This window comes from Argentina silus (assembly GCF_951799395.1).
Source record: "Argentina silus genome assembly, chromosome: 8".
NCBI lineage: Eukaryota > Metazoa > Chordata > Actinopteri > Argentiniformes > Argentinidae > Argentina > Argentina silus.
Genome location: NC_139662.1, coordinates 13,941,880 through 13,956,879, shown reverse-complemented (window position 1 = coordinate 13,956,879; position 15,000 = coordinate 13,941,880). Strand labels below are relative to the sequence as shown.

General features: G+C 49.4%; 1 protein-coding gene across 1 annotated transcript in view; it reads left to right on the top strand.

Moving 5' to 3' along the window:
* sema3b (sema domain, immunoglobulin domain (Ig), short basic domain, secreted, (semaphorin) 3B) overlaps positions 1 to 9,061 on the top strand; it is a 14,993-nt gene extending 5,932 nt beyond the window's left edge. Inside the window, exons 4-17 of the mRNA XM_083675525.1 lie at positions 2,525 to 2,644; positions 2,812 to 2,905; positions 3,036 to 3,155; positions 3,410 to 3,552; positions 3,743 to 3,857; positions 4,482 to 4,551; positions 4,797 to 4,941; positions 5,820 to 6,039; positions 6,311 to 6,402; positions 6,518 to 6,559; positions 6,787 to 6,944; positions 7,330 to 7,385; positions 8,146 to 8,285; positions 8,547 to 9,061. Of these exons, the coding sequence (XP_083531651.1) occupies positions 2,525 to 2,644; positions 2,812 to 2,905; positions 3,036 to 3,155; positions 3,410 to 3,552; positions 3,743 to 3,857; positions 4,482 to 4,551; positions 4,797 to 4,941; positions 5,820 to 6,039; positions 6,311 to 6,402; positions 6,518 to 6,559; positions 6,787 to 6,944; positions 7,330 to 7,385; positions 8,146 to 8,285; positions 8,547 to 9,053 (2,022 nt within the window). The 3' untranslated portion in view covers positions 9,054 to 9,061. The remainder of the gene's footprint in view (positions 1 to 2,524; positions 2,645 to 2,811; positions 2,906 to 3,035; positions 3,156 to 3,409; positions 3,553 to 3,742; positions 3,858 to 4,481; positions 4,552 to 4,796; positions 4,942 to 5,819; positions 6,040 to 6,310; positions 6,403 to 6,517; positions 6,560 to 6,786; positions 6,945 to 7,329; positions 7,386 to 8,145; positions 8,286 to 8,546) is intronic.
* The last annotated feature ends 5,939 nt before the right edge of the window (positions 9,062 to 15,000 follow it).

The window sequence follows — 15,000 nt, the reverse complement described above, 5'->3', positions numbered from 1 at the left end:
TCAGCCACAGGCTGCCTGTGCTCAGTCAAAGGGGTGTTTAATTAATGGGGTCTTGAGGGGTCAAAGATCACAAGGGACCCCTGTGAGGGCAGTCAGAGAGAAGGGACCACCCTTCTCTCTCTCTCTCTCTCTCTCTCTCTCTTTCAAAGCCTCTTTTCTCTTTAAACCTTCTGTCTTCTTTCTCAGTCACTCTTTCTTTCCCTTTGTGACATTGCCACACATCAAAGCGTCTGTCTGCCCACGGCCACTGTCGGTCTTACCTCAACCTGCATCCCACGCTAATTGTGTACGTGTGTGTGTGTGTGTGTGTGTGTGAGAGCCTGTGTGTGTGTGTGCGTGTGTGTATATAGTTGGCACATTGGCGTACATAGTTGGCACATGGAGGGATGTGTGAAGGGGGGGGGGGGGGCTTCTGCGTGCCCCCCTCACTGGGTAAACAGGCTCCCTGCTCTGTTTGTCAACAGCTTGATTGGACCGTCGATGGGTCCCGCCCCCTCTGGGGGGCTTTGAAAGCGCCAGGCTCAAAGGCAGCTCTTTGTTCCAGGGCACCAGGGCAGGGTGTGTGTGTCTGGGGTAATGAGGCACAGCTCCCCACGGCTGGGGCTGGAGGGGGTAGGAGGGACTGGCCCTGGGTACACTGTTTGTCTGTCTGTCTGTCTGTCTGTCTGTCTGTCTGTCTGTCTGCCTGGCTGTCTATCATGCACACACACACACACACACATACACAAACAATTGTTGTTCCCAATTACACTTGAATGAACCACACAGAGGTCAGTTATTTAAGGATGAGGACATGACTGGTAATAGCTGCATGAGGACAGACTTATAGGAGAAGAGAGAGAGGGAGGGAGGTGGGAAGAGAGGGAGGGAGGTGGGAAGAGGGAGGGAGGGAGGGAGGGAGAGAGAGAGAGAGAGAGAGAGAGAGAGAGAGAGAGAGAGAGAGAGAGAGAGAAGAGAGAGAAAGAGAGAGAGAGAGAGAGAGAGAGAGAGAAAGAGAGAGAAAGAGAGAGAGAGAGAGAGAGACAATTGTGGGTCAGTTCTCCATATAAACCACACACACATGCACGCATGCACTCACACACACACACACACACACACACAGGGGAGAAGTGATACAGTGATACATCTATACAGTGGAGGGTCAGATCCCTGGGGGTCCGGGGGGATGTAACCGGACCCTGGGCAGACAGATGTGTGTGAGGAACAGTAGCTAGAGAGAGGGTGGTGGGAGGGGGGGGTGGCCCCATAGATAATGACAGTAAAACAGTGTGGAACAGCTGGTGCCAAGCCGATGGATAGAGTGAGGAGGAGAGGAGAGGAGAGCAGAGGAGGCACTGTGTTAGGGGGGAGGAGAGCCCTCACAACTCCTGTCTTCCACAAAGACTTTGGTCAATTCCCTCCTCTTCTTTTCCTCTCCTTTTCCTCTCCTCTCCTTTCCTTTCCTTTCCTTTCCTCACCTCTCCTTTCCTCTCCTCTTTTCTCCTCCCCTCTCATTCCTCCCTCTCCTCCTCCCCTGTGTCTGTGTGGCTCTGTCACAAGCTGTCATGGTTAACCCTCATTAACCCAAGCCTCTATTGTTCAGTGTGACCCTCCCTCCCTCCCTCTCCCTCCTTCCCTTCTCTGTGTTTCAGGAGAGGTCTGTTATTGCTGGGGGTCAAAGGTGACTCAGGCCAGGATGTTAGGACAGGGTCCTGTTGTGTTGGTGACCCCCCGCCTCCCTCTCTCTCTCTGGAAACGGGGCGGGAAGGAGGGTTTGGTTTGGCCTGGCTCCTCTCTCCTCGTCTCCTCTCCTCTTCCTTCTCCTTCCTCCCCATCTCCTCTCCTCCTCTCCCCTCCCCTCCTCTCCTTCCCTTCTCTCCACCCCTTCTCCTCTCCTCTCCTCCTTCCTCTTCTATCTAAGGTCACAGATAGTTTAGCTCCCATCAGGCCACTCAGTCTAAACTACCCTGGGGCCACCTCACCCCTCTAACACACACACACACACACACACACACACACACACACACACACACACACACACACACACACACACACACAGTACTGAGGACAGAGACTCTCCCTCTAACACAAACACACATGATATGGAGGAGGACAGTTTATGTCAAACAGATAGGCAGGAGAGGATATGTGGAGGAGGGGGGGAGAGAGGGGGGGAGAGATAGAGAGGTAGAGAGAGGGGAGGGAGAGGAGGCGGATGGAGAGATAGAGAGAGAGAGAGGGAGAGGACAGAAAATCAATGTTGTGGAGGAAGGGATGGGACTCTATAATGTTTTCCAGACAGTGTTTTGAAGTATGAGAGGAATGCACATCATTAAAGCCACTGTGAAGGTGTTAACCTTGAATGGATGGACGCTCTACTGAAGGACCTTGTAAATGATGGAAGAATGTTGTTAAAACTCTCTCTCTCTCTCTTTGTGTGTGCTTGTGTGTGTGTATGTGGTGTGTGTGTGTGTGTGTGTGTGTGTTTGTGTGTGTGTGTGTGTGTGTGTGTGTGTGTGTGTGTGTGTGTGTGTGTGTGTTGCAGACGGACTGTGTGAACTACGTGAAGATAGTGCACCACTATAACCGTACCCATCTGTACGCCTGTGGGACTGGGGCCTTCCACCCCACCTGCGCCTTCGTAGAGGTGGGACAGAAGATGGAGGTAAGACACACACACACACACACACTATCGTGAAATATCCTCTCCGTAACTCCGTAACCCGGTCACACACATGCACTCTCAGGTTAAACCTGTACTCCTAAGTAAACTTCTTACTCTATTACCTTTCTCCTTCCCCTCCCTCCCCCCCCCCCCCCCCCCCCCAATAGGACCATGTGTTCAGGATCGACCCCTCCAAGGTGGAGGATGGGAAAGGCAAGAGTCCCTACGACCCTCGCCATCCCGCTGCCTCTGTCCTCATAGGTGAGTCTAGCCTGAAGAGTCCACCACCCCCCGGTGGTTGGAAATGTCATTGCAGTCCATCCATTGCATTTATTTATGTTGAACTCCAAAGCCCTCACGTTGTGCCCCTCCCTCTCCTCTCGTTTCCAAGGTGACGAGCTGTATGCGGGCGTGGCCACGGACCTGATGGGTCGAGACTTCACCATCTTCCGTAGTCTGGGGGGACGGCCGTCAATACGCACGGAGCAACACGACTCACGCTGGCTCAATGGTGAGTGTGGACGTGTGTGTGTGTGTGTGTTTGTGTGTGTCTATCTATTTCTCTCTCTTTCTCTCTCTCTCTCTCTCTCTATCTCTTAAGGGTCCTGTACATTTGTCAACATCTACAGTTCTATCCCTTATCTGCCTGTGTTTGACCGTAACTTGACCCCATCTCTCTGTACCTGTGTTTGACCGTAACTCGACCCCAACTCTCTGTACCTGTGTTTGACCATACCTCTACCCTATCTCTCTCTCTCACTCTAGAGCCCAAGTTTGTGGGTTCCTTCTGGGTTCCTGAGAGTGAGAACCCTGACGATGACAAGATCTTCTTCTTCTTCCGCGAGACGGCCGTGGAGGCTCAGGGTCTGGGAAAGTCCACCTACTCCCGCATCGGCCAACTCTGTAGGGTGAGAGCTACAGGACACACACACACGCACGTGCACGTGCACACACACACACACACATGCATGCACATGCGCACACACACACACACGTTCTATACTCCCTGGAGTTCATAGAATGGCAGGAAAGAGAGAATCCATACTTCCTTTTTATACAATGTGTCATGTGTGTTTTGTTTACCATGTGTGACATTAGAACGACATGGGGGGCCAGCGGAGTCTCGTCAACAAGTGGACCACCTTCCTGAAGACCCGGCTCATCTGCTCGGTACCGGGAAGCGACGGCAGCGACACCTATTTCGACGAGCTCCGTAAGGACACATGTTAAACACTCTCAGGGACGCGTTCCCAGGACACAGGTTAAACCTGTACTCCTAGGGCCAGGTTCCCAGGACACAGGTTAAACCTGTACTCCTAGGGCCAGGTTCCCAGGACACAGGTTAAGCCTGTACTCCTAGGGCCGGTTCCCAGGATACAGGTTCAGACTAATCCCTGACTAAAATGTATCTTCAATAGAGATTTACTATTGAAAATTGTATTTAGTCCAAGACTCTGCTTAATCTGTGTCAAGGAAACCGGCCCTTATTCTATAAAACATGGGGATTCTCCATTGAAAGTCTGATGGACTTGGCTAGACTAGACAATTAGCTCTTTAGATGTCTGTTAGGACTAGTCTTAATCTTTTGGAGATATGCTAGGACTAGGGTTAATTTGTGTCTGTTGGAGAGACGCTTAATTTGCGTCTTTAAAACTATCCTAAAGCCTGCAGTCTCATCCCTGCCCTCCAGGCTAGTCTCTAAGCACCATCTCCCCTGTGTGACCCTCACCATATAAAATAAACATTCATTAGTCTAAATGGACATAAAGCCTGTAGGTGTGTGTGTGTTTCTCTGACCTGTGACCTCTGACCTGTGACCCTGCTGTCCCTCCCACAGGAGACGTGTTTCTGCTGCAGACCAGGGACAGGAAGAACCCTCTTGTATACACCGTCTTCTCTACTTCCAGGTCAGATCCATTGGCTGGCTGTGTGTGTGTGTGTGTGTGTGTGTGTGTGTGTGTGTGTGTGCGTGTGTGTGTCTGTTTATGTATCTGTAGTGTGTGTGTACAGTATGTGTAGTGTATGTGTGTGTGTGTGTATCTGTAGTGTATGTGTGTGTATATCTGTAGTGTATCTGTGTGTGTATCTGTAGTGTCTGTGTGTGTCTGTCTCTGTAGTGTGTGTGTCTAACTGCGCCCCCTGCCTCCAGCAGCAGTGTGTTTAAGGGATCAGCCGTGTGTATCTACACCATGAATGACATCCGCAGGGCCTTCCTGGGGCCCTTCGCCCACAAAGAGGGGCCCAACTATCAGTGGGTTCCCTTCCAGGGCAAGGTGCCCTACCCCCGGCCAGGCATGGTACGTATCACCCCTGGGGAGGCTGGTGGAGGTAGAAATTGGAGGCTGGGCTCATTTTAATGCATTTAACGGAATGAGGACTATAATCAAATACAGCTCACAAACAATACTATTGAACACCCACTGTTAATTATACAAAACATGGTCCTATTTTATTGGGATACTTGCTCTCAAACTATCATAACAAATTGAACTTTGAACAAACTGCAACTCTATTGATATGAAACAAGTTTTTTTGGGGGGGGGGTTTTTGGGGGGGGGGTGAGGGTTTGGGTTCGGTTTACAGTTAACATTCTGAGAGAGCTCTTAAGACCAAGCTGAACTGACAAAATGCAGCGTCAGCCGGTTTATTTGAGCTGTAGCAACAATAACAGTCATTATTGTATTAGCTGTGTTGGGCCTAGATAAACCCTGAGAGCCCATGTGAACTTGCTTACCCGATAATAACCTCACTGTACTCTGACTGTACTGCAGTTACCCCCAGTGCCACTCTATTGAACTGGGCCTGGACTGTACTGTGTTGTCTAGAGCACATTTTGTACATAAAAGTAATGCAATATGCTTCACACAAAGATGAAAGTAGTTAAAATAATCTAAATATAGTCTGCAACGTATATACAGTTCTTACAAACATAACAATCCAGTATTGTACTATAATGAACTGTACTGTATTTGTAAATGAAATTCTTATAAACATAAAAATACAGGTTATTGTACTGAACTGTACTAGCTTTCCATTCCAGTTCATTTATTCAACGCACTGCTTTGTTTTATTTTCTAATAAAACGATGGCAAGAGGGTTTTATAATAATGCAGTATGAGCTGAATGTTATGAGAGAGAGATTATCGTTGTTGATATTATTATTTACCCCTCCCAGTGCCCTAGCAAGACGTTCGGCAGCTTCGAGTCCACCAAGGGTTTCCCTGACGACGTGATCCAGTTCGCCCGGCACCACCCGTTGATGTTTAACCCTGCGTACCCCATGAACCGGCGCCCCGTCTTCCTGCGGACCAACGTAGACTACAGCTTCACACAGATCGCTGTGGACCGGGTCGGTGCCGCCGACGGACAGTACGACGTCATGTTTATTGGCACAGGTAACCAATCCCGGTGCCTCTAGGACTGTGGTAATATGCTGTAACCAATCACAGTGTCTCTAGGACTTTCATTATACCTGTGTGTACAACCCATAGTCTTCTGACACGATGAGTGTCACTATTCAGTAACACTTATATGGCACTAATTTATGGCTTATAAGTGTTTAATAAGTAGCTAATTGGGCAATGTTCCTCCGATTTCTACCTCCACCAACCTCCCCTGCTTCATACAGTTTGTGTAGTGTGAGTTGTGTGTGTTGTTGTTCCTCAGACAAAGGGACAGTGCTGAAGGTGATCTCTGTTCCTAAGGAGAGCTGGGACAACATGGAGGATCTACTGCTGGAGGAGTTGGAGGTCTTCAAGGTAAGAGGATAACATGGCTCAGGTTGTGTGGTCTTTACACTGTGTGTTTGTGCAATTAGGTCTAGCCAGATCTATGCAAGATTGCATATAATCACTCATGTATTTTCCCCTGCAGGACGCTTCATCCATCATCAACATGCAGATCTCCTCTAAGCGGGTAAGTGCTTCTTCATTTCTATACAAACATCCTCCCGGGGCCATGGAGAAGCGTAGGGCATCAAGTAATAGAAGGGCTGTGAGAGGAGAATGGGATCAGGAGGATTTGCAGATCTAGATTGTAATTCAGATTCTAGTTCCAATTTAGAACCAATTCAAATCTGGCTTAATGTTATCCCAGCAGCCCCTGTCCTGACACTCCCGTCCTCTCTCTCTCTCCGTCCACAGCAACAGCTGTACGTGGGTTCAGACACAGGGATCGCCCAGGTGCCCCTCCACCGCTGCAGTGTCTACGGGAAGGCCTGCGCTGAGTGTTGTCTGGCCCGGGACCCCTACTGCGCCTGGGACGGGACCTCCTGCACACGCTACCTCCCCAACACCAAGAGGTAACACACACCTAACACACCTAACACACTACCTCCCCAACACCAAGAGGTACATAACACACACCTAACACACTACCTCCCCAACACCAAGAGGTACATAACACACACCTAACACATCTAACTCACTACCTCCCAAACACCAAGCGGTAACAGACCTAACACACATAACACACTACCTCCCCAACACACACACTACGGCCCCAACACCAAGAGGTAAACTACACCTATCCTTTATCCAAACGTATCTCACAATGAACCCTTCCCAAACATTAAACCGCATCTGACATACAGTATATGAACTCAAGTCATAGCTAAACCACCAAACACCAAACCTCACACAACCCTTTCCAGTACTGAACCATACCAACTGTGTGTTGTTCCACAGACGGTTCCGTCGTCAGGACGTGAGGAACGGAGACCCCAACACACTGTGTTCAGGAGGTAAGTCCACTTTCACGCCTAGGCTTTAGTTCGACAGGCTAAGACAGCCTAGTGTCACCCGGGAGACCCGGTTGGTCATACCAAGCCTCTCTGTCACACCCTGACTGACAGAGGGCACTGTCATTGGTCAGATTGTGTTCTGTAGCCTGTGATTGGTCAGATTGTCTTCTGAAGCCCTGTGATTGGTCAGATTGTGTGACTGCAGCCTGTAATTGGTCAGATTGTGTAGCCGCAGCCTGTCATTGGTCAGATTGTGTGCTGCAATCTCCCTGGCCGTGCCAAAGCCCCGTCCTGACCACTGTGACCCGTGCGTCCCAGACTGCAATGCAGCATTCTGTCACTCTGTCACACCAGAGTAGAAGTCAGTTATGACTGAACGAGAATGAGAGCTTAGACGATGTGGGATGGTGGACATAATGACATCATGTGCTCAGTGAGAATGTTGTGTAAGATAGTTAAAGGTCAAAGCGATTGTCTCAGAGTTTTGGATGTTTGCCTTTGGGACTGAAGACAAGGGACAGAGAGCACACACACACATAAGCGTTATCACACACACACACACACACACGCACATATGCATGCACAACACACACTCTCACACACACACACACACACACACACACTCACTCACACACTCATTAGTACCAGCACCCACCCACACTTACAGCATACTCATACACACATCACACACACAATGTAGTGGTCTAACATGACTTCACGAGACCTAATGTGATGTTGTGGTCTTTGGCGCCCCCTGTAGATCACCACAAGTACCGTGTGGCGGAGCGGAAGCTGTACGGGGTGGAGAGCAGCAGCACCTTCCTGGAGTGTATCCCTAAGTCCCTGCAGGCCAGAGTCACATGGACCTTCCAGAAGCATCCACACAACCCCAGAGAGGAGGTGAGGCCAGATGAATGACTCGTTTAAATAACTTAAACCAAATTGTATTCAGTTTTGTAGCCTGGATCCAGCTAGAATTTCACTTTGTTTTTGTCTGATTTGGGTAATATTGTAATTTGAAATCTTACCTCTCTCTCTCTCTTTCTCTCTCTCTCTCTCTCTCTCTCTCTCTCTCTCTCTCTCTCTCTCTCTCTCTCCATCTCTCTCTCTCCCCCCCCGCACCTTCTCTCTCTTTCTCTCTCTCCCCCCCCTCTCTCTCAGCTGCGTCTGGACGACCGTGTTCTCCAGACAGAGCGAGGGTTGCTGGTTCGTCGGGTGTTGAAGCGTGACGCGGGGCTGTACCAATGCCACGCCATGGAGCACGGCTTCACCCAAACCCTGCTGGGCATCACCCTCGACGTCATCTCCTCTTCCTCCGCTGCCCCGCCCCCGCCCGCCGACCCTGCCATCCGATTGGACCCCCGCAGCGGAGGCGGAGCCCCCCCTCCGTCGACCAACCAGAAGGTGTGGTACCGCGACTTCATGCAATTGGTAGATCACCCCAACCTCAACACGGTCGACCAGATCTGCGAACAGGTGTGGGCGAGGAAGAACGCCCAAACGGAGAAGAGCTTAGTGGCGAGCGTCAAGGTGGCCCCGCCCCTCGGCCCCTTGGTCCGGCCCCCGAATAAGAAGTGGAAGCACCTGCAGGACATCAGGAAGGGGCGGAACCGCCGGACCCACGATGGGAAACCCTCGCCACGGGCGCCACGCAGTGCGGGGGAGTAACAAGGGAGAGAGGAGAGGAGAGGAGAGAGGGAGGGAGGGAGGAGAGAGACTGATAGAGAGAGAGAGAAAGAGAGGAGGATGAGAGGAGAAGGAGATGGAGGACAGAGACTGAAAGAGACCAAGGACTCCTTGAAGTGGTTGAGTCAACCACACACACACACACACACACACACACAGAGCACCATTTTTTGTGAATATTTATCTTACGACTCCCCTACTATCTGCTCGCCCCTACCCCCCACCCCTGCACCTCTGACTGGCTCTTGCTTGGTTTACCCTACTTGCCCCTGTCCCTGTCCCTGTCCCTGTCCCTGCCTCTGTCCCTGCCTCTGTCCCTGCCTCTGTCCCTGTCCCTGTCCCTACCCCTGTCCCTGTCCCTGTCCCTGTCCTTGTCCCTGTCCCTGTCCCTGCCCCTGCCCCTGTCCCTGCCCCTTACCCAGCACTGACCTGACCCATTCTGAATCATGTTGGATGACTCTCCTGAAGAGTTTGACAGACAGACAGACAGACAGACAGACAGACAGACAGACAGACAGACAGACTCAAGGTCTCAAGACTACAGGATGGGTAGTGATAATAAATATAACTCTCAACTGGATTATGGCTCTTAACTGGAATACTGGAACAAGACACACACACACACACACACACACACACACACACACATACACATACACATTCACATACACAGCCCAATACAGTGACTATGACGATGATGATGATGATGAGGATGATGATGATGATGATGACGATGACGATGATGATGATGATGACGATGACGGTACTGAAGACAACATCATGAGATTGAGAACATGGACGTGATCCACCTGAATTCCACAGACCTCCAAATGCACAGGAATCAATGTAGATAATAATCACTTTTCACTCCTTGTTTTATAATACAATACCTATGTATGTATGTGTGCTTTGTGGTAGAGGTAGGCTTTGACGTATGTTTGCTTTCTGGTCCGAACCACTACAGAGAGAGGAGGGGGGGGTGAAACACTACAGAGAGAGGAGGGGGGGGTGAAACACTACAGAGAGAGGAGGGGGGGGGTGAAGCACTACAGAGAGAGGAGGGGGGGGGTGAAACACTACAGAGAGAGGAGGGGGGTGAAACACTACAGAGAGAGGAGGGGGGGGGGTGAAACACTACAGAGAGAGGAGGGGGGGTGGGGTGAAACACTACATAGAAAGGAGGGGGGGTGAAACACTACATAGAAAGGAGGGGGGGTGAAACACTACATAGAAAGGAGGGGGGGGGTGAAACACTACAGAGAGAGGAGGGGGGGGTGAAACACTACAGTCATTGCACGGGATGAGAGAACATTCAGGACCGCTACAACGGAGGGGGGGTGGGGGGGGGGTATACTGTTAGCTCATGGGGTGACAAGAAAGAAAGATGTGTTGTGTTTATTGTAGTCTCTTATTTAAATTACCTGTGTTGTGTTCTGACACGTGGTACAAGGTGGAGCTGAACGGGTGGGGGGTGATGTGGGGGCGGGGGGGACTGACAGACAACGCTGCATCAACATGGTGTGGTGGAGTAGCCTATGGGGGGGGGTGGGCGGGGCACGGTCCCCTTGATCAAAGAATAATGGACTTCGAGAACGACACCCCATCTTTGGGCTAAATGCATGATATTTATGTGGAACACCATTTTGATTTTATTATTCTCAACGGTTCTTTTACACTGGGTCTGTTGAAACTTCCCTCTCTATGGAATACTTCCAACTTGACACAATTCACAAGTCAACCTGCTCACGTCTTCATCCAATGGGAACGATACTCATTACATGATTGACAGTAGCCAATCATCAACTCTCTACATGACAGAGTTAGCAATCGCTGAATCCAATGACAAGAATCAGCTCCAATAAAACAAAGTATGGACATTATAAGGATTGTGATCCTTCCCTGTTGCTTCTATAGACATTTCTCTCTGTGTTGATTATATACTGTATGTTTGCTGCTGTAGCAAAATCCATTGGTTTGTCCCATAGAACTGTATAAAGTTTTGTCCCTATGTAACATGGTGTGAGTATACTGCCACCTAGTGCCCGTTTTGTGTATAGACCTGGACGAGCTGTGGTACGATTTCCGTATAATAATACTTAATCTATATGATCATCTGTCTGTCGTTGAAGACAAGTGGCTTTGTAAAATACAACATGCGTTTATTTTTTTCTCCTTTTACAAATGGATCTGTCTGATCATTTAGATGTATGGACATCAGTCTTGTTATTTATACTGCTTTATATAAAGATGTAATTAATTAACTCTTGACCTGGCTGAAGCTGAGAAAGTGGGCTGTATAGTTTTGTGCTCTTTCGATTGCATGATCAACTTTAGTGGCTATGATGCGTTTGACAATGGAGAGATGGAGGAGGAGGAGAGGAGGGGGAAATGGCGGAGAGAGACTTTGAGAGGAGAAAGCACAATGTTGAATATGGTTATCCTATCTATGTGTTTATGTGCGATAAGCTAATATGTTGTGGTGGATTCTTTTTTTTCTTGTATTGTAGACTTACATTTGTATGTACAGGACCATACACATTCTGCAACAACAACAACAAAAACAACAACAACAAAAACAACAACAACAATCGAAAGACATTTTGAACTGTTTGAACTGGGAGAGAGTTCCCTAAGCCCCATTGTCCAATCAGCACCATTGTTCCTTACACTGCCCTCCAATCAACAAGCTTTTCTTTTCCATGCCATGACGCACCCCAGCAAATGTATTGATAGAGAGTATGTGTGTGTGTGTGTGAGAGCACACATACATACGTATGTGTGTGTGTGTGTGTGGTTGGGGGAAAGGAGAGCTCTGTACATATTGGCTAAGGAGAGGTGGTCTATAGTGGTGGTCTGTAAAGACATTTTAAAAGCTCAAAGGCCAAAGTTGACATGGTGCACTGTCTGTCTGTCTGACTGTCTGTCTGTCTGACTGTCTGTATGTCTGTCTGTCTGTCTGTCTGTCTGTCTGCCTGTATGTCTGTCTGTCTGTCTGCCTGCCTGCCTGCCTGCCTGCCTGTCTGTCTGTCTGTCTGTCTGTCTGTCTGTCTGTCCTTTGTGGATTGTTGTGTCTGATTGTTTTTGATTAACACAATAAAATACCCACTTACTTCAACGTCTGCCCAGTGTATTATTGTATGACATAATCTACTGTATACTGTTTCTACAGTATTGATAGAACCAGTGGAGGCTGTTGGAGGTAGAAATCGGAGGACAGGCTCATTGTAAAGCATGGAATTGAATGAGGAACGTTCGATCATCCCTCATTCCATTCCTTGCATTAGAATGAGCCCGTCCTCCATTGAGATAGAACTGAAATGAGTATGCTTCAAATAAATTGAATTGCATCAATGCCAACTATAAAAATATGATTTTCTTTTGTTTTCGTCCACTGGAGGGCAGCCTTGTGTTGCAGGAGGGAATGCTCAGAGTTCAAAGTTCAAATGACTACCCTCTAGGGTTGCGTTTCCTGTAGGACATCTGTGAGCTCAGTAGCACTAATAATCCTAGAACTGACATGAGACCATTTCAGTATGTTTCTGGTGAAAACTCAGCCCAAACAAGCCTGTGCCCTCCCCCCAATGACCCAGTCTCCTTATCCTCAGCCAGAGCCCACCACTGCCCCCCAACCCTCTCCATCACAAACCCCTGACAGGGGGTGGGGGCTGCTGCTGTGGGAAAGGGGTGGGGGCAGAGGGTTGGGGGGGTTGTTATCAAAGCAGCCATCTTAACATTATGACTCACATTCTTCATAGAAATATAATTATGACCCAACCCGTCACCAGTGACCCTGTTCTGCCTTTCCCAGAACAGTGACACACACACACACACACACACACACACACACACACACACACACACACACACACAGAAATATCATTATGACCCAACTGTCACCAGTGACCCTGTCCTGCTTTTCCCACAAACACACACACACACACACACACACACACACACACACACACACACACACACACACACACACACACACACACACACACACACACACACACACAGAATGGCACAGAATGCAGTCGTAAACACTAAAGGAAATTAAATTTGGGACATATTACTCAAACTGGCAACTCATTAGACCCCCTCTGTTCCCTGATGCCCTGCCTGGTGTGAGAGCCTCAGAGCTGGGGTCAGGTTGGAGCTGTGGCTGGGGGGGTCTGGGGGTCTGAGAGGGTCCAGGGGGTCCTTAGACCAGCAGCCCTAATTGACTAGTCATTTCCGGAGCCCTGTTTTACTAGATGTTGTACTTAAAATGCAGGTGAGGGTGGTGCTCATACAAGGCGGTACACTCAGGCGGGGGTCACTCACACAGTGGAACAGTGTGTAACAGGATAGCTCAGAGTGCACACTGCTTGTATATGTTTGATTTTACTGTTAAGGTAGGAGAAACAAGGGCATGGTTTTAAAGCGATTCCCATGGCCTACGGACCATGTTGATTACATCTCCCTCTCTTGATCACATCTCCCTCTCTCTCTCTGTCTACAGACTCCTGGCAGAGACCATCCTCTCAATCACTCAGGAATTAGACCTGGCACCCTACACCCTACACCCTAGACCCTAAACCCTAGACACTAGATCCTATACCCTAGGCCCTAGACCCTAGACCCTACACCCTACACCTTACACCCTAGACCCTACACCCTACACCCTACACCCAACACCCTAGACCCTACACCCTAGGTCCTACACCCTACACCCCACACCCTAGCCCCTACACCCTAGACCCTAGACCCTAGACCCTACCCCCTAAACTGTAAACCCTACACTCTAAACCCTAAACCCTACACCCTAGACACTATCCTCTAGGCCTTACACCCTAGCCCCTACACCCTACACCCTACACCCTAGCCCCTACACCCTACACCCTAGACAAACCCTAGCAGGGGAGGCTGGTGGAGGTAGAAATTGTAGGACGGACTCACTGTAATGCATGGAATGGAATAAAGAATCGTATCAAACGCACATATCTTTGATAGCATTCCTCATTCCATTCCATGCATTACAATGAGCCCGTCCTAATTTCTACCTCCACCAGCCTCCCCTGCACCCTAGACACTAATGTATATCAGAGAGGATTGAATAGAGGATTAATATACAGTTAGCAATGTAGCGGGGGTCAATTAAGGATAATGTGCTGTTGGGTTCCTGGCTTCCTATTCAAGAAGATAGGGGACTGTGCTCAGACCTTTCTGTATGCAGCTGTCACTGTGGACCCAGGAGAAGCCCATCTCTGTCTCAGGGGAGGCTGGTGGAGGTAGAAATGGGAGGACGGGCTCATTGTGATGCATGGAATGGGATGAGGAAATGGTTCCAACCTCCAGCAGCCTCCACTGCTGTGGACCCAGGAGAGGCGTATCTCTATCTCGCACTGATGATGTAATTCCTGTGTTTTACTACTCCGAGTAGAGGGCCAAGACGCTGTGTGTGTGTGTGTGTGTGTGTGTGTGTGTGTGTGTGTGTGTGTGTGTGAGTGTGTATGAATGCATGTCTGTTGACGTGTGATATAACAACAATATCCAGACCCCCTCTGAATGATCTGTGTGTCTCCCATTGGTCTGGTCTGGTCTGGTCTGGTCTGGTCTGGTCTGGTCTGGTCCTGCCTGGCTTGGTCTGGCCTGGCCTGGTCTGGTCTAGCCTAACATAGTCAGGTCTGGCCTGGTCTGGTCTGGTCAGGCCTGGTCTAGCCCAACATAGTCAGGTCTGGCCTGGTCTGGCCTGGTCTGGCTTCTCTCCTGGCTAACAGGTTACAGAGAGCACCAGTGTTTAGGGCAGGCGGTATTCTAGCCACCTGGACCTGACTTACACACACAACTGCCATACTAACTTCCTCTCAGCTTGTATAACGTGACAGAAAACATTATTTTCCTCTCAATCCTTCACCTGCCTTCTGGTCTGGACGTATGAGCGCCATAA